The sequence below is a fragment of the Giraffa tippelskirchi genome, chromosome 8 (genome assembly GCF_054371585.1).
Source record: "Giraffa tippelskirchi isolate mGirTip1 chromosome 8, T2T-mGirTip1v1.2.pri, whole genome shotgun sequence".
Taxonomy (NCBI): domain Eukaryota; kingdom Metazoa; phylum Chordata; class Mammalia; order Artiodactyla; family Giraffidae; genus Giraffa; species Giraffa tippelskirchi.
Genome location: NC_137282.1, coordinates 163,014,883 through 163,041,265, shown reverse-complemented (window position 1 = coordinate 163,041,265; position 26,383 = coordinate 163,014,883). Strand labels below are relative to the sequence as shown.

Sequence of the window (26,383 nt, the reverse complement as noted above, 5' to 3'; positions counted from 1 at the left end):
CAGTCGTGTCCGACTCTGTCCGACCCCATAGACGGCAGCCCACCAGGCTCCTTCGTCTCTGGGATTCTCCAGGCAAGAATACTGGAGTGGGTTGCCATTTCCTTCTCCAGTGCATGAAAGTGAAAAGTGAAAGTGAAGTTGCTCAGTCGTGTCCGACTCTTCCCGACCCCATGGGCCACAGCCTACCAGGCTCCTCAGTCCATGCGGTTTCCCAGGCAAGAGTACTGGAGTGGGGTGCCATTGCCTTCTCCGCAAAGTTAAGCAGTTTATCATAAAGACATTGCTGGTATCAAAGAAAACTATAAACAATCTAGTGAGACTGTTACATTAAGGGACAGCTCTTCCCCATTCAGTGCACAGGCCAGTAAGAAGCATACACGTTTCACAGGACCCCCGAGCGGGCGCTGGGGTCCAGGATCCACACTCATAGCGTAGTGATGTCCGCCACAGGCACTGGGTCCAAAAGGAAACCCAGCCTGGCGCGCGCCCCCGCCCGGCCCGCCCGCCTTCACCCTCGCGGAGGCCGGTCCGAAGGCCCCACCTCTCCCATAGGTACCAAGCAAGGCCGGTGCCCGCTGGGCAGGTACCCCGGCGCCGGAGAGGCGGGGCGGGGCGGGCCGGAGGGCGGGGCCGAGCAGATGGGCGAACCGGCAGTGCTGGCGGGCGGGGCAACAGAACTGCACTTGGAACAACAGCATCTTCCTACCCTCGAAGCCCCACTAGGTAGCAGAGGTGGAAAACCCCAAGCTCTATGTGTTGGAAGCTTATTGTACGGAGGACTCTATCCGGTCACAAAGCAGGCGAGAGATAAAACGGAATTAAACATCCTCTTCCTCTTCTGTGGGTTCAGAGGGACGGGAAAGAGGTGGTATCTTGGTGCAGCGGGTGGCGGCTCTGATGGGCACGTAACCGGCCCGATGGGGACAGAAGGACGGAGCGAGTGATGCTGTGGGGCTTGGGATGGGCTCCCGGGGTGAGAGAGGAGCCGGGCCTGAGGGCGGGGTGAGGTCCGGGGAGGCTGGAGGAGGAACCACCCAGGCGGAGTCACTGGTGGGAAAGGGCTCCCGGGAGGTACACTCAGGAGCGGGCAGAGGGTGTGGGCCGGGAGCGGCCACGGTGAGGCAGGCAGGGCTGGAAGGATTGGGCAGGGCTGGACTGGAAAGAACTTGCAGGCCGTTCTGAGGAACTGGGGTTTTATCTGTCAGTCATGGGCTGTGGTGTTGGAAAAGACTCTTGAGAGTCCCTTGAACTGCAAGGCAATCAAACCAGACAATCCTAAAGGAAATCAGTCCTGAATAGTCACTGGAAGGACTGAGGCTGAAGCTGAAGCTCTAATACTTTAGTGACCTGATGAAAAGAACTGACTCCTTAGAAAAGACCCTGATGCTGGGAAAGATTGCAGGCAGGAGAAGGGGACGACAGAGGATGCGATGGTTGGATGACTCAATGGACATGAGTCTGAGCAAGCTCTGGGAGATGATGATGGACGGGGAAGCCTGGCGTGCTGCAGTCCACGGGGTCCAGAGGGTCAGACACGACCGAGAGACTGAACAACAACCTGGGGAACCATTGTAAGATCAAACTGGGAGAGAAACCTGAGTCCTTCTCTCATCCGTTTCCCCGCCTCCCTCCCTCCTGTTTCCTTTCTGACTCCAGCACCGGCCCTCAGGATGGACTGGGTGCAGGGGCAGAGGCAGCAGGGGCCCTTAGGACTCGGCTCTGGGTACAGGGCACAGCCAGGCGGGCCTGAACCTGGGCAGTGCAGCAGTGACGGGGTGCTGCCCAGAGCTGATGAGAAGGCGGGCATCACAGGATGTGAGCACCAGGCGGACTGGGGGCAAGGGGCCAGGAAAGGAGTGGAGATGCAGGTGCCGCTTACTAGTCTAACTCAGGTCACTGTACTCATTGTGATGTGATTAAGTGAAAGAGAGCCTCCTGGGGAGGGGGAGGGTCAGGGTCAAAGGTAGCACTGCTGTGCTCAGCCCTCAGTCCTGCCTGACTCCTTTCGACCCCATGGACTGTAGCCCACCATGGACGGATAATCCGCCCGTAGGATTTTCATTTCCTGCTCCAGGGGAACTTCCTGACCCAGGGATCAAACCCGCATCTCCTGGCAAAGAGGACTCACGGTGCTTGAGGAGCATTCGGTGAAGGTGGCCAGGAGACAAGTAGGGACAGAGCAGGATATGGGACGTAGGTGCTGGGAGCCGCGTGTGGGCTTCACCGGCCCAGCTGTGCCTGTGTGTCAAAGAGTCCTAGCTGAGGACAGAAGCCGAGGCCACGCCAGAGTGAAAGTGAAAGTCGCTCAGTCGTGTCCGACTCTGCGACCCCATGGACTGTATGGTTCATGATGGAATTCTGCAGGGCAGAATGCTGGAGTGGGTAGCCTTTTCCCTCTGCAGGGAATCTTCCTGACCTAGGGATGGAACCTGGGTATCTGCCATCACAGGCTACTTCTTTACCGTCTGAGCCACCAGAGAAGCCCCAAAAAGATACATAGAGGACATGAAATCCTTCTAACAATCAATGAAAACTCAGAAGATTTTGAAGTGTTATCTTTTCCAACTAAATTTTCCCTATGTGATTTTTTTTTTAAGAAAGTAGCATATTTTCTGAAAAATAGTTCCCTATCTGGTTGAATCTGAAGGATCCTGCCAAAAAAAAAGAAAAACAAGGCAGTGATCTTCCCAACCCAGGAATGCAATGAGTGTAAGCATAGTCTCATAGCAATCCACACTTATCTTATAAGAGGTATTCTGGAAGCATTTTCAGAAGTTTTCCAACAGAGCCCAGGAAGGAGAAGTTTTCTGTGTTTTTCAAAGTCTTTATTTCACAACCTGACTCTCAGCTCTAGAGAAGAAGCAGAGTTGGTTTCCGGCCATTGCACCCCGACAAGCCTGGGGAACCCGTCAGAGCACCATCTCCCACCACCAACAAGCTCAGTCCCTCTTGGCCTCCTAACTCTCAGTCCAGTGAGTCCTGCACGGGTATTGTTAGCAAAAGACGGCGCCTGCAGCTCTGCCTGCGGGCGCTCAGATGCCATTTCTCAGCAGCCTACAAAGAGCAATGCTGAGCATGGCCCTGTTCTGCAGAGTTTTATGGAACTTTGAAGACCTTTCTCCCTCTAAACTTTTTTCTTGTTTAACTTTAAAGACCTTTATTCTCTAAACTTGTTTCTTCTTTAACTTTGAAGACCTTTATTTTCTAAACTTGTTTCTTCCTTAACCTTCAAGAACTTTATTTTCTAAACTTGTTTCTTCTTTAACTTTGAAGACCTTTCTCCCTCTGAACTTATTTTTTCCTTAGCTTTGAAGAACTTTATCCCTCTAAGAGCAATTCTGAGCATGGCTCTATTCTGCAGAGGTTTCCGGAACTTGAAGGCCTTTCTCCCTCTAAACCTGTTTCCTTCAAGAGTGCTGCATCCTTCTATAATGAAGATTGTCAACTCAAACAGCATGGACATCGCGGCCCCTCCCACGTGGGTGGCATTGGGCTGGGCACTAGGCACCTGGAAAATGCCAACGACATTTAACGTAGTAGATCCAGCTACGAAAGAGATGGGCAGAGGTCGACCTATATGACAGGTTCTGCAATACACGGGACCACCGCGTCCATTGTCACAACTTCCTGCTGACGGCCTGCGGGAGACGAAGGACAGACGCCTTGGACCCTGGACGGACAGACCTCTCACTTCAGGTGACAGTGGGCACAGGCTCGGGGGGGAGGGGAGCAGCACTATGCTGCTGGCCCGCCCGCCTGCCTGCCTGCCCCCTCGCCCGCTCTTAAGGGCAGCGTCTCCGCAGCCTGTCTCTCCTCACGGCTCAGGCGCTGACTTGGGCAGAGCAGAGACAGCAGACTAGAGACAGGCTGAGAGTGTGGGTCACACCATTAGGTTCGAGGGAGCCCAGCTCCTGATAACGCCGCAGGGAGGCCAGTGGACACCCCGCCGCTCTCCACCCGAACCCCAGCATCGGCTGGGAGCGGATCCCACGTCTCAGCAGGGAACTCGGGTGGGTGGCTTCAGAAACCTTTGTGCAGTTCAGTCGCTCAGTCATGTCTGACTCTTTGTGACCCCATGGACTGAAGCCCACCAGGCCTCCCTGTCCATCACCCACTCTAGGAGTTTACTCAAACTCATGTCCATTGAGTCGAGGATGCCATCCAGCCGTCTCATCCTCTGTCGTCCCCTTTTCCTCCTGCCTCAATCTTGCCCAGCATCAGGTCTTTTCAAATGAGTCAGTTCGTCGCATCAGGTGGTGTTGGGAGCCGCATTAGGCATTACTGACAAAATGGAGGCACGGCCCCAGCCCCCTCTCCTCATCCCGCAGGCACGGTCCCGGAATGAAGGAGTTAGGTCTTGTGATTCTGACTTGTCCTTTCCTTCCTTCGGTTGAGTGGGCTGGAAAGTATGTTAAGGTGCTTATTGTTCTTGCATGAGAAAGCACAAAGCCTTCTGCAGTTGCCCAGGAAATAATCCATAAAGTTACATTTGTTCAAGGACCTTTACAAAGAATGTTCCAGGATGAGCACATAGGCTGCAGCTTGAGGCCATGGGAAACATTGTTATCTGAAACCTGCTTGTAAGGGAAATGTTTATGGCAAAATCAGTTTGCTGAGTTTAGGATTTAGGAATAATTAAGAATAGTTAGAAGCTAAAAGTTTAAGGTATGTTGTACTGTTGGCATATTTTACTATAGCTTATAGAGACTAGGAATTTTAGAGATACTAATAGCTAAAAGCCTTTCTAGGAGATAATGAGCTTAAGTTACTAGGGGATAGCAGGATTTAGAAAGATAAGAAATAAACTGAGGAATTCGGTATACAGCTCAGAGACAAACTTGAGTTACAATGTTATCACAAGGATACTTAAGAGGGAACTCTGAAGGACAAGAATGATTTATGAAGACACTAAATCTGGGTGAGGGGAAACTGAAGATGTCATACCTCTGACCTAATGCTTTTATAAAAGAAAATCTGAGGCTTGAAATAAACATGCAGCCAAGTGCTTTGAGTAAGGGGTTGCATCATTCTCTCCGCTGACCCCGTTCATCCCTTCAGAGCGTTTCCCTGGCTGTCAGAGCTCGACTCCGGCAAGGTGGCCAAAGTACTGGCGCTTCAGCCTCATCATCGGTCCTTCCGATGAACATTCAGGACTGATCTCCTTTAGGATGGACTGGTTGAAACCTTAGCCGCCTCTTTTTCTCCAGTACCTGCGGCAGGATGGAAAGTCGCCTTGCGTGCATCCATGACGAGGTCTGAAATGCCTCCATCTCATGAACAGGACCTGTCTGCTCATCTCTGAGCCCTGGGGGCAACTGAACATGCTCAGGGAGGGTGGACGGCCAACCACTTGAACAGGCCTCTGACCACAGACCCTCCACTGCAGACACGGGCTCGGGGACGGACTTCTCATGGTTGGGTCCACGGACTTCCCACTTGTGTGCTGGTTTCTGGAGGGCTCACGTTCAGGGGTCTCTGAGGCCCGCTCCCCCTCCCCGCGGCTGCTGTAGCCTCTGCTTCGCTCTGTTCTCAGGAGCAGGGCCACTGAGCAGAGGAGACAGGGAAGCCCTGCTCATCCTTCCAGGCTCGGAGCAGACAGTGCTCTCCCTGAGGGCCTGGACGGGGTGGGCGGAGGGAGGACCCAGAGACCAGGGGACCACGAACCAGCTAGTGCGCCCCGCCGGCGTTGACCACCAAGCGCCCGCCTCCAATGGCAGCTGCAGCTCCGAGAAAGCACGGGACTCATGAACACACAGGCACACAAACACACACACACAAGCGGTCTCCATCAGCCCTTTATTTGTGGACCTTCGACAAGGTCACTTGGGGTTTCAGGCTCGTCACGGGGGTCGGGGAGAGGGGTGAGGAGCACCGGGGGGCATCCACCACCGCGTCACGGCGAGCAGAAGCGGCCGCAGAACAGGATGGCCCCGGTCTTGCTGTGCTGGATGAAGAAGAGGAAGGGGTGGTCGGCACAGAACCGGGGCACAATCATCAGGCAGCGCATCATGACCACAGCCGCTGTGGCGGCCGCAGCCTCCGTGCCCTCCTCGTTGACCTCCACAAAGGACTTGTGCATGACCTTGGACAGGTGCAGGCCTCGCAGGGACGACATCCCGGAGAAGTCAGCCCGGGCCGCCTCGAAGGCATCGGTCATGCCCAGGTCTCGGAGGACGCCCTCCATGTCGTAACTCTCCTCCAGCGTGAACCGGGGCAGGAACACCTCCACCTCCTCCTCGTCCATCAGGTCTGGCTTCGTCCACGTAACGAATTTCTCATAGGTCAGGGCCTTCTCCACCTGGAGGAGAAGGTAGATGATCTCAGGGTCTGCAGCAGCGCTGCCCCGAGGACCGTCCACTGTGACCCACACTTTGCACCCTGCGGGCCCAGGCCAGCCTGCCGCCTGCAGATGAGTTCCCGGAGCCCAGGGCCCTGCAGGGACCCGGATGAGATCCCGGGCCCCGGGGCCACGACTGCCCGGTTACCGTGTTCAGGTCAGTGCTTTCACCGGGCAGCAGGATGACCATGTTCAGCTCGTTGCCGACGTAGGGAAGCACCAGAATCTGGGTCCTTATTTCTCCAATGTAGGTCATTTTAAAGGTGGACTTCTTAAACATCATTTGCACAGGTTTCTGCACAGTCTACAAAGGAAATGGATAAACGGTAAGTTGAAACGAGACCTGTGGACATGCTGGCCGAGTCATCAGAGCCGTCCACCGTGCCCACAAACTGTCCTGTCTCTTCCAGACCCACCCCAGCTCCGCGTGGTCAGCTCGTCCTCACGGCGTCAGCTCCCACCCCGGGTTCCCAGGGCTCAGGCCTCAGGCTACTTTTCTCCTGCTGACCCAGGAGGTCTCCACACGGACATTCCGGCAGGACCTCTCCCCCGGCTGCTGCCTACCTGAGGTCTGCGGCTGGACACAAAGGAGACGCCTCGACGGCTCGCACACTGGCTGCTCACGCTCCCCTCCACACCTGCTCCAGCTATACTTTCTCATCTCTGCTCGTGGCGACACCACTCATCCTGCAGTCAGACCCTGGAGTGTCCTGGGCCCATATCCTCCCCAGCCCACATCTGACCCATCAACAAACCATGGTGGCTCTACTTTTAAAGACAACAGGCCTTCCCTTTTGGCCCAGGCATAAATAAACCGCCTACCAATGCGGGAGACACAGGCTCCATCCCTGATCTGGGAAGACCCCACAGCCAAGGGGCTACTAAGCCCACGCACCGTAACTACTGAGCCTGGGCTGAGAGCCTGGGAGCTGTAGCTCCTGAAGGTCATGGGCCTGGAGCCCGAGTTCTGTACCAAGAGAAGCACCAGCAGGAGAGGCCCGAGCACTGACCCAAGAGGATGTCCGCCACGGCAGATGCAAGAAAGGCTGTGCGGCCAGAAGACCCGGCACAGCCGAAAATAAATGGATACAATTATTTAAAAAAATACAAAATCTGACTTGTGCGTCCTACGCCACCACTCTCAGCCCAGCCACAGTTATCAGGAAAACTTCCAAGTAACGTTCCTGGTCCTGCGTGCAGGCCTGAGGGCCTCTGGGAGATCAGAGCCACAATGAGGGGACATGAGCTCTGTGAGAGCTCAGAGGAGGGACACACAGAAACCAGGAACTCGGGCTGGGGGCACCGCTAGGGAGGCTTCTGGACGCCCCTGCAGAGGAAGGAGTCTGTGCAGGTAGGTACTGACGGGATGGGGACAGACGGTAGGATCCAGGGCCATGGAGCTTCATAGCCACAGTCTGGAGTTTGAACTGGATCTCGAGAGTTCTAAGAGGCCCCGAGGCCTGTGAGCTGCCCCGAGGGATGTGTGATACAGACGGAAAACCCATGGGCACGGACCACCCCTGATGATACAGCAGAGGAGGAGCTGGGGACAGGAGGCCAGGGTTTGTCCGGATCCACATCTGGGCGGCAAAGGCTTCAAGATGCACGCGTTCCTTGAGGTCAGCCACGTCATACACTCCGAAAACCAAGGGGACCCCAGGGACCGTTTCCAAGAACCTCCTTTGCTATTATGAAATATTCTTGTTCACCTTGCTGACTTTGAATGGCCTTTCCATGGTGTCCTCTTTGTTAAACTGTTTATCCCAGGTTCCTTTGAAGTAGATGGCATTCACGAGAACCAGACGTGTCATGGGGTCAATTGAACCTGCAGAGAGCAAGTCTCTAATTTTACCTGCAAAGAAGATGTAAAGAACCAGTTACCTAACAGGGTTTCCTGGTGGAGGTGCTGGGCACAATATTTCCTGGTCTGTCCCCGTGAGGAGTCAGTGCACAGACCAGAGGTTCACTGTCCCCCATCCATGTACCGGGAGTTGTCTCCTTACTCGCCAAGTTGTGTCCGACTCTTTGTGACCCCATGGACTGTAGCCCAACAGGCTCCTGTGTCCAGAGGATTCCCTAGGCAAGAATACTGGACAGGTTACCATTTCCTTCTCCGGGGATCTTTCTGACCCAGGGATCCAACCTGCCTCTCCTCCATTGGCAGGTGGATTCTTTAACATCTGAGCCACCAGGGAAACCCATACAGGGATCCTGGCCCCTAAAGCAAAATCCGCCACAAAAACCTTAAAATCTCTGGTCAGAAAAATACCATGAGTTGCATAAAACACATAAAATGAACAAATAATAGGGGCAGAATAATTCACAGTGGGAGAAAAAGGAATGTTCACTCTACAACGTGAGCGGACTGTCCTGAAGGGGAGAGGTCGAAGGCAGTGTGGAGAGCACGTAAACTAAGAAACTCAGGTGGACCAGGGCTTGACCGAGTGTCCTGCAGAGATGCTCAGCGACCTGCACAGCAGGGGCTCTGCCGGACAGGCAGGGAGGTGGAGCCCCACATCCAGAGTTATAACATTAACTGCAACAGCACAAAATCAAAGTGTGATTGTTCTGGAAGAGGTGTACCAAATATTGATGAGGAGGGGGAAAAGCTAGAGAAATTGATTACTGATGATATTTCAGAAGTGGATTTTGAAAGTTTACAGTTATTTCGAGAAAAAGCCATTCCTGTTTACATTTCATGGTTTTGGGAAGGAACCGATGGATAATAAGCCTGATTCAAATACTGTGCAAACAGAAGTAGTGACATGTCCTCACCTCCTGTCTTTTCGGCCACCCAGGTGTTTATGTGCTTCCTGGACTCCTCCGTAGCGCTGACAAAGTCCAGCTCTTCCATCTCTGCTTGGTAGAATATGCGGCAGGCATCTCTGAAAGACTAGGAAAGATGGAATGACTGAATCACATGGCTACAGAAACAGACAACGCCAACAGCCTAGTTCTTCACCGAGCCAAACCTCAACACTCATCAATTGACGGTACTTGTGTAATCTACACGCGAATGTGCGGAATTAACTTTCAATCCGGTTTCTCAGTTTTCAGCTACATAGAATAACTGAGTAAAATCACAGGCTTCCCAGGAGGCACAGTGGTGAAGAATCCTCCTGCCAATGTTGGAGACGAGGGTTTGATCTCTGCGAGGGGAAGATCCCCTAGAGAAGGAAATGGCAACCCACTCCAGTGTTCTTGCCTGGACAATCCCATGGACAGAGAAGCCTGGTGGGCTACAGTCCAAGGGGTTGCAAAGAGTCAGACACAACTTAGCAACTAAACAGCAACAACACAACCATTCAGGAGAGGCAATGTGGCAACACTGCCGCCAGCACAAGTTCCGGCTTCTCTCCTGTGAGACCCTGGAAAGGTTGCTGCATCTCTCTGGCTTCCTTGCCCCCTGGAAGCAAGGACGCAGCAGTAGCTACGTGTCAGACGTGCTCTGAGGACCAGGAGAACGTGGCTCTGTCTGATGTCATGTGGGTGAGTTCTCAGCACACCGTGGACCCTGTATCTCGTGGTCCAGGTGGGTCATTTCATAGAACCGTCACATCATGCAGGCTCTGCCAACCTACTGCTCCACTTCTTAATCGGGGCTTTTGAGAAGAATGTCAGTCTCTCAGTCTAAGAAAACAGTCTGGAAGCAAAGTGGTCACCTACACGTCGATACCTCATCATACCCTTGGTGATTTCAACAGCTTTGAAACACATCTGAAAACAAGTGCCTGCTTCTGAAATTACTATTTAGTAAGTAATTCCAGATGTTCAAGCTGGTTTTACAAAAGGCAGAGGAACCAGAAATCAAATTGCCAACATCTGGTGGGTCATTAAAAAAGCAAGAGAGTTCCAGAAGAACATCTATTTCTGCTTTATTGACTACACCAAAGCCTTTGAGTGTGTGGATCACATTAAACTATGGGAAATTCTGAAAGAGATGGGAATACCAGACCACCTGACCTGCCTCTTGAGAAGCCTGTATGCAGGTCAGGAAGCAACAGTTAGAACTGAACATGGAACAACATGCTGGTTCCAAACAGGAAAAAGAGTACGTCAAGGCTGTATACTGTCACCCTTCTTATTTAACTTATATGCAGAGTACATCATGAGAAACGCTGGGCTTGATGAAGCAGAAGCTGGAATCAAGACTGCCGGGAGTAATATCAATAACTTCAGATATGCAGATGACACCACCCCTATGGCAGAAAGTGAAGACGAACTAAAGAGCCTCCTGATGAAAGTGAAAGAGGAGAGTGAAACAGTTGGCTTAAAGCTCAACATTCAGAAAACTAAGATCATAGCATCAAGTCCCATTACTTCATGGCAAATAGATGGGGAAACAATGGAAATAGTGGCTGAGTTTATTTTTGGGGGCTCCAAAAACACTGCAGACGGTGATTGCCGCCGTGAAATTAAAAGACGTTTACTCCTTGGAAGTAAAGTTATGACCAACCTAGACAGCATATTAAAAAGCAGAGACATTACTTTGCCAACAAAGGTCCGTCTAGTCAAGGCTATGGTTTTTCAAGTTGTCATGTATGGATGTGAGAGTTGGACTATAAAGAAAGCTGAGCACCAAAAACTGAGCCCCGAAAACTGATGCTTTTGAACTGTGGTGTTGGAGAAGACTCTTGAGAGTCCCTTGGACTGCAAGGAGATCAAACCAGTTCATCCTAAAGGAGATCACTCCTGGGTATTCATTAGAAGGACTGATGTTGAAGCTGAAACTCCAATACTTTGGTCACCTGATGCAAAGAGCTGACTCATATGAAAAGACCCTGATGCTGGGAAAGATTGAAGGCAGGACGAGAAGGGGACAACAGAGGGATGGTTGGATGGCATCACTGACTCAAGAGAGATGAGTTTGAGCAAACTCCAGGATTTGGTGATGGACAGGGAGGCCTGGCGTGCTGTGGTCCACGGGGTTGCGAAGAGTTGGACACGACTGAGTGACTGAACTGAACTGAAGTAATGACCAGTCAAAAAACAAACTAAAGGAATATCTAATTATACATTGCAATTGATGCTGGATTCTTGGAATACTCAATCACTACGAAATAACTGATAAATATTTATAATCTTTTGATTTTATATTCTATATCAAAATCACATTTTAAATATCAGTGCTATTCTTCAAATATACACCAGAAAAAAAACAAAATTAAGGAAAATTAGCCAATTCTTTGTGTTTATTGGAAGTTTGCTTTTCTGTATAAGGCTTATACAAAGATAACAATAAACTAGCATGTAGCTAAGACTGATAAAAACGAGTAAATCAGGTTATGAAAAAGATCACACGAGCTGTATAAATCTTACAAATATTTGACCTCATGCTGACTACATTCACTTTACACCACCTGATTTAAACCAATTAATTTAAAGTCTGAAACCAGTGTGAAAAATAATTTAAAAAATTATATAACAGAGTAAAACTGCTATCCTAAACAGGCAAAGAACACATAAAAAAAAAAAAAGACATAAAGCCCAAGAGTAAAACTACACAAAGGACATATAAATAGGCAATGTTCAGAAAAGATGCAAATGTCTGCTCAACATGAAAAGCTGCTCAGGCTCATGAGCAATCAGAATGTTAAAGGCTCAGCACCTGCAGGGCTGAGCAGAAGGTGAAGTGCGCGCCCGCCGCCCTTCCTGAGGACAACGGGAGGGGCTGCACCGCCGGGAGGGAATTAGGCAGAATTCACTGAGACCTGAGAGCCTCCCTCTGTCCCTTCCCTCTACCGTTCATCTGCAGTGGCAAGCACACACAGGACAGAACCACACACACGGGCCCCGGCCCCTCGGCCCGGGCCGGGCCCACCCCACGCCCACCCGGGGGCTGGCAGCTGTGTCTCGGCACACCCACCGCTGAGGACGCCGCCCCCCACCGGGAGAAAGGGGGAGGCGGACACACAGGGTTCCTGAGGCTGAAGCTCCAACCCTGGGACCACCGGGTACGAAGAGCGGACTCACCGGAGAAGACCCTGATGCTGGCAAAGACCGAAGGCCAAAGGAGAAGGGGGCGACAGAGGCTGAGATGGCTGGCTGGCATCACCAACTCAGTGGACATGAGTCTGAGCAAACTCTGGGACGCGGTAGAGGACAGAGGAGCCTGGCCTGCTGCAGCCCACGGGGTCAGAAAGAGTCGGACACGGCTCAGCGACCGAGCAACAGACACACATGTAGTGAGAGGCAAAGACTTACTCTATGTACAGGGGACAAGCCCTTACACCGGGGGTGCGGGGACAGGGCGTGGAAGACACTTTGGGAGGACTCTGGCTTTGTCTTCACAGTTATATAATAAGAACACACTCACGGATTACCTGAGCCGTTTTTCAAAAAATTTTAAAAATCATGAAAGCACTCTAATTAAATAGAACCAGAGTAAAACAGACAAAAACTTCAAAAAAGAATTCTGCATAGGAAAAGATAATCAAAATATTTGCACGTATACAAAAACTGAACAAGTCTCACAATGCACAAAAAACTTCCCACGTGTGAAAACAACATCAGAAATATTCTATTTGATCCCTTCTCTGTTTTGGCCAGCTCATCGGCATCTGTGGGATGATCCCTGTTTGTTCTCTGACAATCATCTCATCGAAGCTTCACGAACATGTGATCAATGCTGTTACAGGGCTCCTCTGACAGGCAATGACCGAAGGGTTCCAGGAAGCGCGTGAGGCCGTGACTGGGGTCCCACACCCCGCCCACCGTGTGGTCTCAGCCCCCAAGGCCTCTGCTGCACCACAAGGCCCAGCTGCCGCCTCCACACGACCTTGGCCTCTATCTGCCTCGGGAAAACGGGAGTATGACTTACCGAGAGGAAATCGAAAGTCTTCTCTCCAAAAAGCCCGTTGGCGGTTCTGAGCAAGTACTGTGTGCCGGCCCTGTTAACTTCGCTGAGAAGGTTCTGGAAACCCTGGTGGACATCTTCACCTCCACCACTGCTCTTGCTTAGAGAAAGTGTCTGAAACCAAAAACAGATAAAAACCCACAACTGCAGTACGCGCTGACTACAGGAAATGGACACAACACTGAAGCCATCCTAAGAACCGCACTGATCCTCACTGCAGCTGAAAACAAGACGCACCCAAATAAAGGCACAATGCCTCTGGGAAGCCCCCAGCCTGCCTCCCGCAGGGGGGCCGACAGCGACGGCGGGACACAAATGCCCCTTGGCTCGCCCAGTGCCCTGTCTCACGGTCTGCCTGCAGACGGGGCCGGCGGACAGGCCTCCTGTCTCTGCACAAACAGGCCACATCTTCAGGTCTGGACTGGCCTTTGGACGGGCTCCGACCAGTGGGACACAGGAGAAGCAGCTCTTCCGGGCCTGGGCCTTCGTAAAGGCCGGCAACTCCACGTTCGCTGTCTTTCCCCAGCCACCAAGGTGCAGCACCACCCCGCCATCCTGCTGGGGCCTCCTGACAATGCCGGAGAGCTGACACACAGGGCAGAGGGCCTCGCGGGGACTGGGGAGCGGGGCGCTCCTGGACCACAGGTGCCCAGCGGGCACCGAGCGGCCAGGCCGGCGTCTCAGGCACTGTCTCAGCCATTCTGGGTCGTGGATGGTTTGTTCAGGCGCCACAGAGAGAAGGTCCAGACAGCCATCTGGGCCCGGTTCTGCCCTAACACGAAGCTAAAGCCTGGCACGGGCTTTGTACCCAGCGGCCAGCGGAGGCCAGAGGGACGGGGGGCACCACTGCTGGAGGAGAGGAGCTTGGGAAGAAGCTCTGGAGAGATGCCCCTGCAGGCGGGAAGGCCGGCCATCCCCCCGGAATCGGAACCTGCACAGGAGGTGCCGAGAGAGAGGGCAGCCCCTTCAGAGCCCAGGAGAGCGGGAGGGGAAATGGTGATGAGCTCAAGAGGGGACTGCGCCCTTTTCAGGCAGAACTTAAAGGGAACACGTGCATCTCCCGGGTGGCGCAGGGGTCAAGGATCCACCTGCCAGTGCAGGAGACTCAAGACTTGCGGGTTCGATCCCTGGGTTGGGAAGATCCCCGGAGGAGGACATGGCAACCAACTCCAGGATTCTTGCCTGGAGAATCCCATGGACAGAGGAGCCTGGAGGGCTACAGCCTATGGGGTCGCAAAGAGTTGGACACATTGGAGCATGAGCACCTGCGTATTTGTGTCCTAAGACCTGCTGGGTGGAGACGGCAAATGTTTCTCACTTCTAGCCTCTCCCGCTGGCAGAGGACCCTGAAAGTGATGGCCTTAGGGCAAAGGTCAAACTCAAGGTCCAGGCTCATGGGTGGGATCAGGACTCTGTTAAACCTTAGAGATGAAGACAGAACCTGGAGACGCTCTCGACCCCAGGCCCTTGGAGGGGTAAGGGACCCCCACCTGCCAGAGGGCTTGACCCCCAAGGACCCAGAGGTCAGACCCCCGCCGCCACTGTGGCCCAGGAGCTGAGGTCCACACCCTGTGCGGCCCGCCCAGGGCTGGGTCTACGTATTTTGGCAGGACGGCCTCGGCCAGGAGGCCCTTGGGCAGCGGGTCTGAAGAGGCTCAATGAACGCTTGCTCGTTCAAGCCTGTCCTGCTGGAAGCCAGGTGCTACGATGTCAGGAGACCCAGGCCACCTGCCAGAGAGATACGGGACGGGAGGCCCAGGGACGGGGCAGACAGGGGAGTAGGCCTGTCTGTTGAGCAAGGCCTTTGGGAGGCGGATCGCGGACACTGGCTCACAGGCCAAAGAAACAGCATCTGCCGCCGCCCAGAACCGGATTCCTGAACATACCTGGGACATCTGGGCTGCGGTGTTGCCCTTGGCCCCCGTGAAGACCATGGCCAGGGCAGAGGAGATGCTTAGGGGCGAGATAAACACATTTTTCGAGTTGTCTTCACCCAGCTTTTTCAGAAGGGTCAAGGCAAAGGTGCCGTTTGCTTCTGACAGCGCATCCATGGTGGCGAGCCTGAAAGGATGGATTTATAATCAGTGTCATGTAAATTCAGGCCCCAGGTCCACAGTCTCACTCTGCTCTTAACTGTTGTTAGCAATGACACTCTGGTTCGACGGGCAAACAGGTACACACACAAAACTCGGATTCCTCGGGGGGCTCAGACCCCTCTGTGGGCTTCTGACAAGTGAACGCGGCTGAGAGACGGCGCTGATACAGAGAGGGTGCTGGGCCACGGCCTGGGAGGGCCGGGAAGGAGCTGTTGGCTTTTGTTCCCATTTCTAGATTGTTCGGTGTGTTTGGGGCCTATAGGTATGATTTTATAACAAGAATCATTCAAAACGATCCATGCAAACACACAGTTACACAAGTTGAACATTTTGTAAAGAGAAAGACCCCACTTAGCATGACCTGAAGCCTTGAGATAAAAGACAAGTGAAATCACCTACAAAGAAGCATGAAAGCCTCAAAGACAAGCCCCGCTGACGCCCAGGTCTCCTCTTCTGGGACCTCCGCCTGTGCCTGAGCCCGAACCCAGGACCCCGTGCCCAGGCCCCTGCTGCCCCAGGCCCAGGCCCTGCTCACCCTGCTCGGGACAAGGGCCTTGGGACGTGCCCACGTCCACCTCCAGGGCCCGGCCTCGGAGGGCATTTGGTCCAGAACAGGACGCTGTGGGGATGGGCGAGGTGCGCGAGGCTTCAGGGCCTTTCTGTGCGTGGCGGGAAGGGACGACACCTGAGAGATCCCCAGCTCTTCAACAGAAAGCAGCTTCAGTCCTAGATACCGACCTGGGGGAGACAGAGCAGCTCAGCCCGAGGAAAAGGCCCGAAGCCGCAGCGAGTGCAAGCTGGCAGGCCAGCTCCCGGCCCTGCGTCAGCTCCCTGATTTCTGCTCCCCGCAGGAGGACGGGGACGCACCAGGTAATCTGTGCTCCTGACGGGGTGCAGGGCAGCTCACCCCACACACTCCACTTTAGCACATTGATTGCTCTGAATTCAAGATACTTGAGAAAGAGTTGGTGCAGACAGCATACTCTGCCCTTCTTCTGTTCCCCTGAAAGAGGAGAATAAATCTCCACGTGGAAATACCCTCCCTGCACCTGAAGGGAGAGACACATCTTGACGGCCATAGAGGGGAACGCAAGGCCGAAAAGGCTGTACAAGAACCAGCAAGCCTGCTACTTCAGGAACTTGCTTCCCGAAGCCAAACCCCCTTGTTCTGTCCAATCTTCACACACACAAAGCACCTGCCTTGTCACTTCTTGAGCCTTGTATCTTCGAGGTTCCCACAAAATTCAGTGGGGTTGGTTTTCTGCTATTGATTTGTCTTATGTGAATTTAATTACTAGACCAGCCAGGAAGAACGTAGAGGAGAGGAAACACTCCCCACACACACATTCTCTTCCATCTTTAATATCCAATTCGCTGGTTAGTAGCTAAGTCATGTTCGACTCTTTTGTGACTCCACGGACTACAGCCTAGCTGGCCCCTCTGCCCATGGATTTTCCAGGCGAGAATACTGGTGTGGGTTGGCATGTCCTTCTCCAGGGGATCTTTCCAACTCAGGGATTGAGACCGAGGCTCCTGCAATGCAGAAGGATTCTTTCCACTGAGCCACCAGGGCAGGCCTTAATATCCAATACCTTAACACTAATAGAGAAAAAAGCAGAAGTTCATTTGTCTTCAAAGGCCACAGCCAGGCCGGAGATAGTTTCTTTTTCTCCGCTGGTAACAGATGCTGATGGTCATTAACGGCGAGCACATACCCACTTCCTGTAAAATCGCTAAACTGAAAAGGAAAGAATGTAGCAGTGAGGCCCATAAGTTTATTCCCGATACTCTGAGGGCAGAAAATACATCATCATGAGGTAAGCGAACAGCCCACACTGATACAGGTCCCGAAATCAAACAGGAAGCGCCGCTCCTGCACTCCCCAGGGCACTGAGGACAGAACAGCAGAGGCAGCACCCGGCTCCCCAGGCAGGAGCTCGGGAGGGTCCTGGTGCCCAGGGCTGGTGTGAATTGCTCTGACAGTTCAGGCCCTGCAGATTCAACTCAGGAACAAGGCAAAGGAAAGTGATCAGAAACTACACAAATGAGCATAATTAGCAAACTGTCAGGGCTGAGCTGCAGAGCCGCAGAATCAAGGTGATGGTCCTAAAGCTGGGAAAAGAGTGGAGACAAATGGGCTGCAGAAAGAGCTGATTTAAAGAGCAGCTTAGTTCTGCTGGGCTCCAAGCAGCAGAGTGAGAGCTGAGCACCAGGTCATGACTCTGCAGTCCCCCCTCCGTCACTATGGCAGCGCCCTCACCCCAAAAAGGAGAGAGAGAGAGAGATGGGTGGAGAGCAAACTAAACACATTCTTTTTAAAACAGAAACTTTAAAAGTTTGAAAACCATTCATTTCCAATACTGACAAAGAGAGGAATTTCTTCTCTCACTATGCAAATGATGCTATAAAGTGGTATTGCAGTATTTCCAGTGTAATTAAGAATTGTTGTTTAGTCACTAAGTCATGTCCGATTTTTTTATGACCCCGTGGGCTATAGCCCGCCAGGCTCCTCTGTTCATGGGATTCTCCAGGAAAGAATACTGCAGTGGGTTGCCATGCCCTCCTCCAGGGGATCTTCGTGACCCAGGGTTCAAACCCATGTCTCTTATGTCTCCTGCATTGGCAGGTGAGTTCTTTACCACTAGCCCCTAGGGAAGCCCCCGTGGTGGATTAAGGATACCTTAATTCCCCATAAAGTCTGGTTTACTGGAGACTTGGCTCCTGTGTTGTTCCTGCCTGGTGTGTGTGTGTGTGTGTGCGTGCGTGCGTGCGTGTGTGCGTGCGTGCGTGCGTGTGTTTTATCTAATGTGTAATCGGGATGGTTCCTTCTACTCTATAGGTTTACTGAGGGGATTACAACAACGGACGCCTGGCCTACAGTCGGTGTTCAATAAATGGTGACTAGAACTACACATGGTTTTCCTTCTTCTGATGTCCAGGTCTCATCTCAGGCCCAGGACGCTTGGCGGGTAAGGTGTGTGCCTTCCCGGGACCTGACGACAACCCCTTTGTGTGATGCAGCCTGCTCTTAGCGCGAACAGAAAGGAATAGTGGCTCCATTTACTGTCAGTTCACTCTCCTGTTACCGGCTGGAGTTATCAGGCCAGAAGCTGAGTTGTAATACAACACTTTGGACTGGAATTGGCCTCATGTGGTTCTAAGTAGTTAGTTTACACGGCCAAGTATGACTAAAACCGCGACCTTTTTGGGGTGGTATAACGCTGAGGAGGCAGTTAGTCACAGGTTGTGGGGAATCCTGGACGCGCCCCAGAACACTGATAACCACAGCCCTTCCTGTTCAGCAGGACCTCAATCCAAGGGTTACTTTTCACACGCCCTCTCCGCCTCAGTCCTAAAGCACACCAGCGGGGAAGCACGCAGTGTGGCCAGGTACCACTGGGCCAGAAGCCAAGGTGCCAGCAGGACCCGGCCTCCCCCAGCAGCTCAGTATTCCTGGCAGCACGTGAAGGTTCATTTCTCATACTCTTTTTTTCCCCTCAAACTAGAGCTTTATGGTAGGGGCGGGTGGGGAGAGAAGGGAAGAAAGTAACTCAAGTGCCAACTTATCTAGGACCCAGGTGCGACTAAAGTTTCTCCCAGGCCCTCTTAGCCCTGAAGATGCCACCTCGGAATATTTCAATATTTCGCCTGCAGCGTGTCTAATGAAATCAAAAACAGCCGTAACAAGCTCTGAAATGGTCCTCACGATTATCCTCGCAGGCCTGAGGGACCCTCAGTGTAGGCCATGCGGGGGGCGGGAGACCGCTGGGCGCCGGGTCCGCCTGGGCACTCAGGCCGGCTCCTGTCCAGCCTCTGACCCGCCCACCCCCGGTCCCCCGGGTCCCCAACGCCCGGCGCTCGCCGAGGGTCACCTGGTCGCGCGGGGCCCGGGGAGACTGGGCGCTGCCCCCATGCGGGTCCTCCGGTCCCCCGGTTCCGGCCGGCGGCGCTGCCACACTCACCGCGTCGTCACGTCCGCCGCGGCCGCCGGATCCGAAAGGAAACCCAGCCCGGCGCGCGCCCTCGCCAGCCGCCCGCCGCCCGCCTCGCGCGCAGACCGGTCCCGCGACCCCAGTGTCCCCACACGTACCGAACGCGGCCGGAGCGGGCTGGGCGGGGACGGCGGCGCCGGGCCCAAGTACCGCGGCGGGAGGGGAGGGCCGGGCCGGACCGGAGGGCGGGGCCGAGCGGGAGGGGCGGGCGGGGCCCAGCCGGACCGAACCGGACTGGCGGGCGGGGCCGAGAGGGAGGGGTGGGCCGGGCCGGGCCGGAGGGCGGGGCCGAGCGGGAGGGGCGGGCGGGGCCGAGCGGGAGGGGCGGGCGGGGCCGAGCAGGAGGGGCGGGGCCGAGCGGGAGGGGAGGGCCGGGCCGGGCAGGAGGGCGGGGCCGAGCGGGAGGGGAGGGCCGGGCCGGGCCGGGGGGCGGGGCCGAGCGGGAGGGGCGGGCGGGGCCGGGCCGGAGGGCGGGGCCGAGCGGGCGGGGCGGGCGGGAGGGAGGGGCGGGCGGGCGGGAGGGAGGGGCGGGGCCGGGGGGGTGGGCGGGGCCGGGCGGGAGGGGTGGGCGGGGCCGGGCGGGAGGGGTGGGCGGGGCCGGGCGGGAGGGGTGGGCGGGGCCGGGCGGGAGGGGTGGGCGGGGCCGGGCGGGAGGGGTGGGCGGGGCCGGGCGGGAGGGGTGGGCCGGGCGCCAGGAGCGCCGCGGGTCCGAACCGGCCCCCAGTGCGGTGACCGCTACCCGGGGCCGCAGGCTCGGGTGGAGCGAAGGCCCGGCCCTCCGGAGGCCTTCAGCGGGTGAGCCCGGGGTCTTCGCGGGGCGCACGGGCTGAGACCTGCTCCGGAGGGGCCCCGCCCGGGCACCCGGGCTTGAGTCTCTGTGCGGAGCCAGGTGCGCTCCTCCCGGTGCGCCGAGGCGCGTGTGAACCGAGTATGTTGGGACCCTGGCCTGCCTGCTCGGCGCAGCCTTGGAGGGCGGACAGGGCGCGGGGTGACCGCAGTGGGGAAAATGCCAGCCTGTTCTGAAACATGACAGGTTCAGTTTCGGAAACCTCGGAGAGCTGGGGGCGTCCCTGGTGGCTCAGACAGTAAAGAATCCGCCCGCACCATAGAAGACCCAGGTTCAATCCCTGGGTGGGGAAGACCCGCTGGAGAAGGAAAAGGCAGCCCACTCCAGTATTCTTGCCTGGAGAATCCCATGGACAGAGGATCCTGGGGGGTTACAGGCCATGGGGTTGCAAAGAGTCGGACACGACTGAGCGACTTTCACTAGACTTCTCTAAAGGCTCACTGGTGACCTTTCCCCGGTGGTGCTGGTGATAAAGAACCCGCCTGACTGATGCAGGCAGACCTAAGGGACAGGGGTTCAATCCCTGGGTTGGGAAGATCCCTTGGAGGAGGGAATGGCAGCCCACGCCAGTATTCTTGCCTGGAGAATCACCCGGACAGAGGAGCCTGGGCAATAGTACATGGGGTCGCAAGAGTTGGACAGGACTGAGTGACTTTCACCTTTAGATAGCTTAGTGCCTTCTCCGCCCTAAAGCCTAAGCCAGGGGCTGTCAACAGTGACCGTTCCAGTACTCTTGCCTGGAAAATCCCATGGACGGAGGAGCCTGGTAAGCTGCAGTCCATGGGGTCTCGAAGAGTCAGACACGAATGAGCAACTTCACTTTCACTTTTCACTTTCAAGCATTGGAGAAGGAAATGGCAACCCACTCCAGTGTTCTTGCCTGGAGAATCCCAGGGACGGCAGAGCCTGGTGGGCTGCCATCTCTGGGGTCGCACAGAGTTGGACACGACTGATGCGACTTAGCAGCAGCAGCAGCAGCAGCAGTGAAATAGCTCAGTCAAGGCTTTCCTCTGACCTCAGCTCCTTCTCCTCATCTTGTAGACCTTCCTTCCGGGTCTCAGATTAGAAGCCTCTTTCTCCAGGGCCTTCATCCTGCTCTAACCCCTTCCTGGAGTCCTTCCGGGTCTCAGATTAGACGTCTCTTTCTCCGGGGCTTTCGTCCTGCTCTAACCCCTTCCAGGGCCTTCGTCCTGCTCTAACCCCTTCCGGGGCAGTACTGACCTCTGGCCAGATAATTCATTGTTGTGGGAGGGCTGGCCTTGCCCCTCTACCCACTAGATGCCAGCAGCAGACCCCTGGTGTGAGTGCCTTAGTTTTATTTTTGGAGCAGTAAACATTGCTGCTGCTGCTGCTGCTAAGTCGCTTCAGTCATGTCCGACTCTGTGCGACCCCATAGACGGCAGCCCACCTGAGGGAGCCTCAAATATCTCACTTCTACCCTTAATTTCTCCAGCCCTTTTCACCCGAGGTTTATTCACTTGGCTCTATCCTTCCAGCTTATCTTTGTGCAGAAATAAGCAACATGTTGTAAAATGAGAAATAAAATTGAGTCACTGTGACAAGGGGTTTTAAACAGAGCTGAAAGTCCATCAAGGAGATGGACTTAGGCCTCGGCCTTACCAGGTGGAATCAGGAATTTTTGAACTGGGCCAAACCGCAGACACTCCAAGGACCCTGCAAGAACACCTGCAATTGGTCACAGGAAGGGACTTCCCCTTCCTTGCTTGATGGCCTTAGCCAGCCCCTGGCCAGCCCCGGCTTCTAAAGCATCTTATGACTTGCAAGGTGAAGCAAACAGCATTGCAAAAGTTAAACCAGAGTTGTATTTTTGTGTGCAAACTGATGATATCAGTTTGTGGCTTTTGATTATAAGCAGGAGCCGTGAAAACTGCAATTTGAAGTCTCACCCATGGGGTGGATGCTCAGCCAGGGACCTTTTCACAACTGGGACTCCAGACGGCTGTTATTCGGGACTTCCCAGTGCTGGTCAGGGCTTCCCAGGGGGCACTAGTGCTAAAGAACCTACCTGCCAATGCAGGAGATGTAAGAGATGAAGGTTCAGTCCCTGACTTGGGAAGATCCCCTGAAGGGTATGGAAACCCACTCCAGTGTTCTTGCCTGAAGAATCCCATGGACAGAGGAGCCTGACACAATTGCAAAGACTCGGACACCACGGAAACAACTTACCGCGCATACACAGGACTGTTCAAGCCTGGATATAGGCTGTCGGCCCAGTTTGGCGATGGATACACTGTTAATTCTCTCTAGTGTTTCTGTTTCTCTTCTTTTAATGACTGCACATTGAAATCAAACCAGATGATCATCTATTAAATATTGAAATTGTTTATTGTGTATAAGAAGTAGTTTCTTTTGTTAATGAATCCTTTGAACCTAAAAGGAAAGTAAAGCTTGCAGCAAAACAATTGGTGTCTCATGTTTAGAGAATTCACTTCAAATGTAGAAATGATGTCAACAAAGTTTGTCTTTGTGACCCCACCCAATCGGTCCCCTGACAGAACATCTGATCCTGACTCGGAAATAAAAGGACATTTTCTTTCCCCACTTGTCCCCAGATAGGGGGCTGGTTTGTCCTATTTCCATTTCAAAGGACTCAGCACTCTGTGAAAAATACAAGTAAACACAGCGTGGTAGGCAGGCACGGACCAAGCAGCCTGAACTTCCAGCCACTGATTTGGAACCATGCACAAAGGAGCCTGATCGTGGGTTCCAAACACAGCTTATGTCATTTGTGCATTTGGGATTGTTACAAGTCAGTGTTTTCATTCACTGTGCTTTTTTTTTGAAAATAATCCTTCTTTCAAATGTTGGAAATAATATATTGGCAAAAATACATTTAGAAAGCACATCGCAACCCGTATCCGGGTCACTTAACACAAGTCAGTTCTGACACACACAGCAACTCACTCGGGACCAGACTGCAGAGCAGCCGCTGAGCGTCCCCCGGGTCAGGGCACTCTGTCCTGCTGACGCTTCAGCTCCAGCACAGGAGAGGGTGCTCACCTCCTCACCGCAGGTTCTACCCTGAAGTCTGCACCATTAATAAGATTGTTTCCAAGTGCATTTTCCAGCATTGCCTGAACTGACTACCCATAAAATGCTAGAGAATATCTGCCTGATGTCCGTTGTGGAGATGCATGCGGATTGATTTAGCCGTGTCTTTTAAAAATCAGATCGTAGTGAAGAAGCCAAGAAAGGCTGTCTCTAAACAGTCCACTGGGGGCTTAGATGCACAACAAAAAAAAAAGACTTAACTCTAATGGGTGAGACCATCCATGATTATGTCAATTGCTTACTGATTCACGCTAATTAAACCGACGTTTACCAAACATCTGTAACACAAAGCTCGAGACCAGTCCAGGGGTAGAACTTCTGGCCTCCAACGGAGGATGTGAAATAATTTCCAGGAAATAAGTCCCAAGAAGCCACCTATATCTGTCTGGCTTCCTTAGAGACAGTGAACTCTGGGATGTTTCCCACAAACAACAGAAGTAATCCAGATGACACAGAGCATATCTGGTTAGCAACCCACAGTATTTACAAGCTTTTCAGATCTGATGGCCTAGCAATACTTCCAGAGAAACTGCAGCAGCCATGCCCAGAGATTCAGTTGTGACAGGTGCTCAAGTCCTGGTCCTTCTGAAAGACACAGACCAGGTGGGCAGCAGACAGCACATTATGAGGCCGTGGACACAAGAGCTGGATCCCTCATATGGACAGAACGCCTGTAACCTTGCCTTTTTCCAGTGTGTGTGCGCGCTCAATCACTTACTCTTATCCAACCATTTGCAACCCCAAGGACAGGGACTGTAGCCCGCCAGGCTCCTCTATCTGTGGGATTTCCCAGGCAAGAATATTGGAGTGGGTTGCCACTTCCTTCTCCAGGGGGTCTTCCCAACTCAGGGATCGAATCCATATCTCCTGCTTTTCCTAGAAAGCAGGTGGACTTTTTACCAGTGTGCACCTGGGAAGCGACAGGTCATCAAAGAAGCAGGTTAAAATCAGACTCTGCCCAAAGAGGGAAAATTGATGAGACTGCACCCTCTTTGGGGCACTTGTTGTTCAGTCGCTAAGTTGTATCTGACTCTGCGACTCCATGGCCTCCAGCACACCAGACTTCCCTGTCCGCCGCTATCTCCCAGAGTTTACTCAAGCTCATAACCATTGAGTCAGTGATGCTGTCCAACCATCTCATCCTCTGTCGTTCCCTTCTCCTCCTGCCTGCAATCTTTCCCAGCATCAGGGTCTTTCCAATGAGTCAGCTCTTCGCATCAGGTGGCCTGAGTATTGGAACTTCAGCTTCAGCATCAGTCCTTCCCGTGAATATTCAGGGTTGATTTCCTTTAGGATGGACTGGTTTGATCTCCTTGCTGTCCAAGGGACTCTGAAGAGTCTTCTCCAGCACCACAGTTCAAAAGCGCTACACAGATTCAGACCCCAGGCTCCTCCATGTCTTCTCTTTCAGGACAGTTTGGGAAGGACCCTGAGCTCCACGCGAGCAGGACAACCCTCTCCCACCATGCTCCCTGCTCCTAGATTTACTGCAAAGACCTCAGCTTCCTTGAGCGCTTTTGGGGACTGGGGCAAACAATCTGCCTTCTTTCCAACTAGCAGAGGTTTGGGCACTGACACCAGAACATGTTTCTCCGGGTGATCACCCAGCTCTTCTTCTAGATGCTTAGGGACCACGTGCTAGACAAGACTCCTCACCCCAGTGGCTCTCCTTCCCTAAGTGCGATCATGACCCGCAAGCAGGGTAAACCCAGGGTCCTTCAATACACGCCTGATGTTGACCTTTCTGTGTCCCTGCTGGAATTCTTAGGAAAATCCAGCATGAATCTACTGCGTCCATGGTCACAGTTAAGATAACTGACTACGAGGGGAAGACAGAGAGACACAGCCAGGCTCTGCTGTCCTCCAGGAGATGGCATTCTACCCCACAGTTTTGTAAACTGAGAAAAAGGGACTTCCTTTTTTTTTTTCCCAAACGAGAAACCCCCTTTCACATTCAGATGCTTGGACCTACAGGATTGTCAGCTACAAACTGGTGCTTGCTGAGGTCTTTCCCTGGTGGCTCACACAGTAAAGTATCCATCCATGGGGTTGCGAAGAGTCAGACACGACTGAGGGACTTTCACTTTAGTTAACCCCAGTGACTCAGATGGTAAAGCATCTGCCTGCAATGCAGGAGACCTGGTTCGACCCCTGAGTCAAGTAGATCCCCTAGAGAAGGAAATGGCAACCCACTCCAGTATTCTTGCCTGCAGAATCCCGTGGGCAGAGGAGCCTGGCGGTTTAGCGTGATTGAAGCCTGTGCTGCTGCAGCTGCCAACCTTCAGTACCCTCTGTGGGGAATTCAGGGTGAGGAAGGAGGCACTCTGTGCTCCAGGGAAGCTGGTGGAACAGGTCTTTGGATAGGGGTTTTCAGGAACTGATTTCATGATCCCAACCCTTGCATTTTATCACATCTAGAAAAGCACGAAACCCCTTCCTGGGAGCATCGGCTCTTTGTGAGCAGCAGAAAACCTCTCATAAGTGCGTGACTGCACTGAACTCCCCCATTCACCAAAATCGAATATATTAATGTTCCCCACTATTTGGAGCAATTTCTCAGAGCTATCTGAGGTGCTGTCTCCCAGGATTCACTTCTCAGTCAGTTCAGTCTCTCAGTTGTGTCCGACTCTTTGCAACCTCATAGTCTGCAGGAAACCAGGCCTCCCTGTCCATCACCAACTCCCGGAGTTTACTCAAACTCATGTCCATTGAGTCGGTGATGCCATCTAACCATCTCATCCTCTGTCATCCCCTTCTCCTCCCGCCTTCAATCTTTGCCAGTATCAGGGTCTTTCCAATAAGTCAAGCCTTCACATCAGGTGGCCAAAGTATTGGAGTTTCAGCTCCAACATCAGTCCTTTCAATGACCATTCAGGACTGATTTCCTTTAGGATGGATTCGTTGGATCTCCTTGCAGTCCAAGGGACTCTCAAGAGTCTTCTCCAACACCACAGTTCAAAAGCATCAATTCTTCAGCGCTCAGCTTTCTTTATAGTCCAACTCTCACATCCATGCAAGAGTACAGGAAAAACCATGGCTTTGACTAGATGGACCTTTGTGGGCAAAGCAATGTCTCTTCTTTTGAATATGCTGTTTATGTTGGTCATAACTTTTCTTGCAAGGAGTAAGCGTCTTTTAATTTCATGGCTGCCGTCACCATCTGCAGTGATTTTGGAGCCCCCC

The 26,383-nt window shown here is 53.4% G+C and overlaps 2 protein-coding genes and 1 long non-coding RNA gene across 14 annotated transcripts in view; 2 read left to right on the top strand and 1 right to left on the bottom strand.

Moving 5' to 3' along the window:
• The first annotated feature begins 1,959 nt into the window (after window positions 1-1,959).
• On the top strand, window positions 1,960-6,663 carry LOC145518584 (uncharacterized). The gene is made up of 3 exons (XR_014063006.1): window positions 1,960-2,972; window positions 3,362-3,696; window positions 5,208-6,663. It is a non-coding gene; the product is annotated as an uncharacterized LOC145518584 (long non-coding RNA).
• LOC145518583 (serpin B6) lies at window positions 5,783-19,517 on the bottom strand. 12 transcript variants are annotated; one of them, XM_081523346.1, is made up of 8 exons: window positions 19,380-19,517; window positions 15,825-16,027; window positions 15,080-15,254; window positions 13,158-13,307; window positions 9,113-9,230; window positions 8,047-8,189; window positions 6,486-6,641; window positions 5,783-6,298 (listed from the first exon to the last, which is right to left on the bottom strand). In XM_081523346.1, the coding sequence occupies exons 3-8, from the start codon at window positions 15,242-15,244 to the stop codon at window positions 5,894-5,896; spliced, it is 1,137 nt and encodes a 378-aa protein (XP_081379472.1). In that variant the 5' UTR covers window positions 15,245-15,254; window positions 15,825-16,027; window positions 19,380-19,517; the 3' UTR covers window positions 5,783-5,893. The 12 variants fall into 12 exon arrangements, with proteins under 12 accessions (XP_081379472.1, XP_081379478.1, XP_081379473.1 ...); XM_081523352.1 differs by having other exon boundaries at window positions 8,047-8,162; XM_081523347.1 differs by lacking the exon at window positions 19,380-19,517 and adding an exon at window positions 18,996-19,127.
• Window positions 19,518-19,955: 438 nt separating this feature from the next.
• The window catches only part of LOC145518582 (serpin B6-like), a 32,464-nt gene continuing 26,036 nt past the window's right edge, over window positions 19,956-26,383 (top strand). Inside the window, exon 1 of the mRNA XM_081523330.1 lies at window positions 19,956-20,076. The gene's annotated coding sequence lies outside the window, so the exon portion shown is untranslated. The remainder of the gene's footprint in view (window positions 20,077-26,383) is intronic.

Bases quoted from the DNA above. Each gene is read 5' to 3' on its own strand.
- LOC145518583 (XM_081523342.1), bottom strand. From the start codon at position 19,202: ATGGGGGCAGCGCCCAGTCTCCCCGGGCCCCGCGCGACCAG. The intron at 13,308-15,079 runs GTATGTTCAGGA...TTTTGGTTTCAG, and splicing joins CCGCAGCCCAGATGTCCCAG to ACACTTTCTCTAAGCAAGAG. The intron at 6,299-6,485 runs GTAACCGGGCAG...CTTCTCCTCCAG, and splicing joins AAAGCACTGACCTGAACACG to GTGGAGAAGGCCCTGACCTA.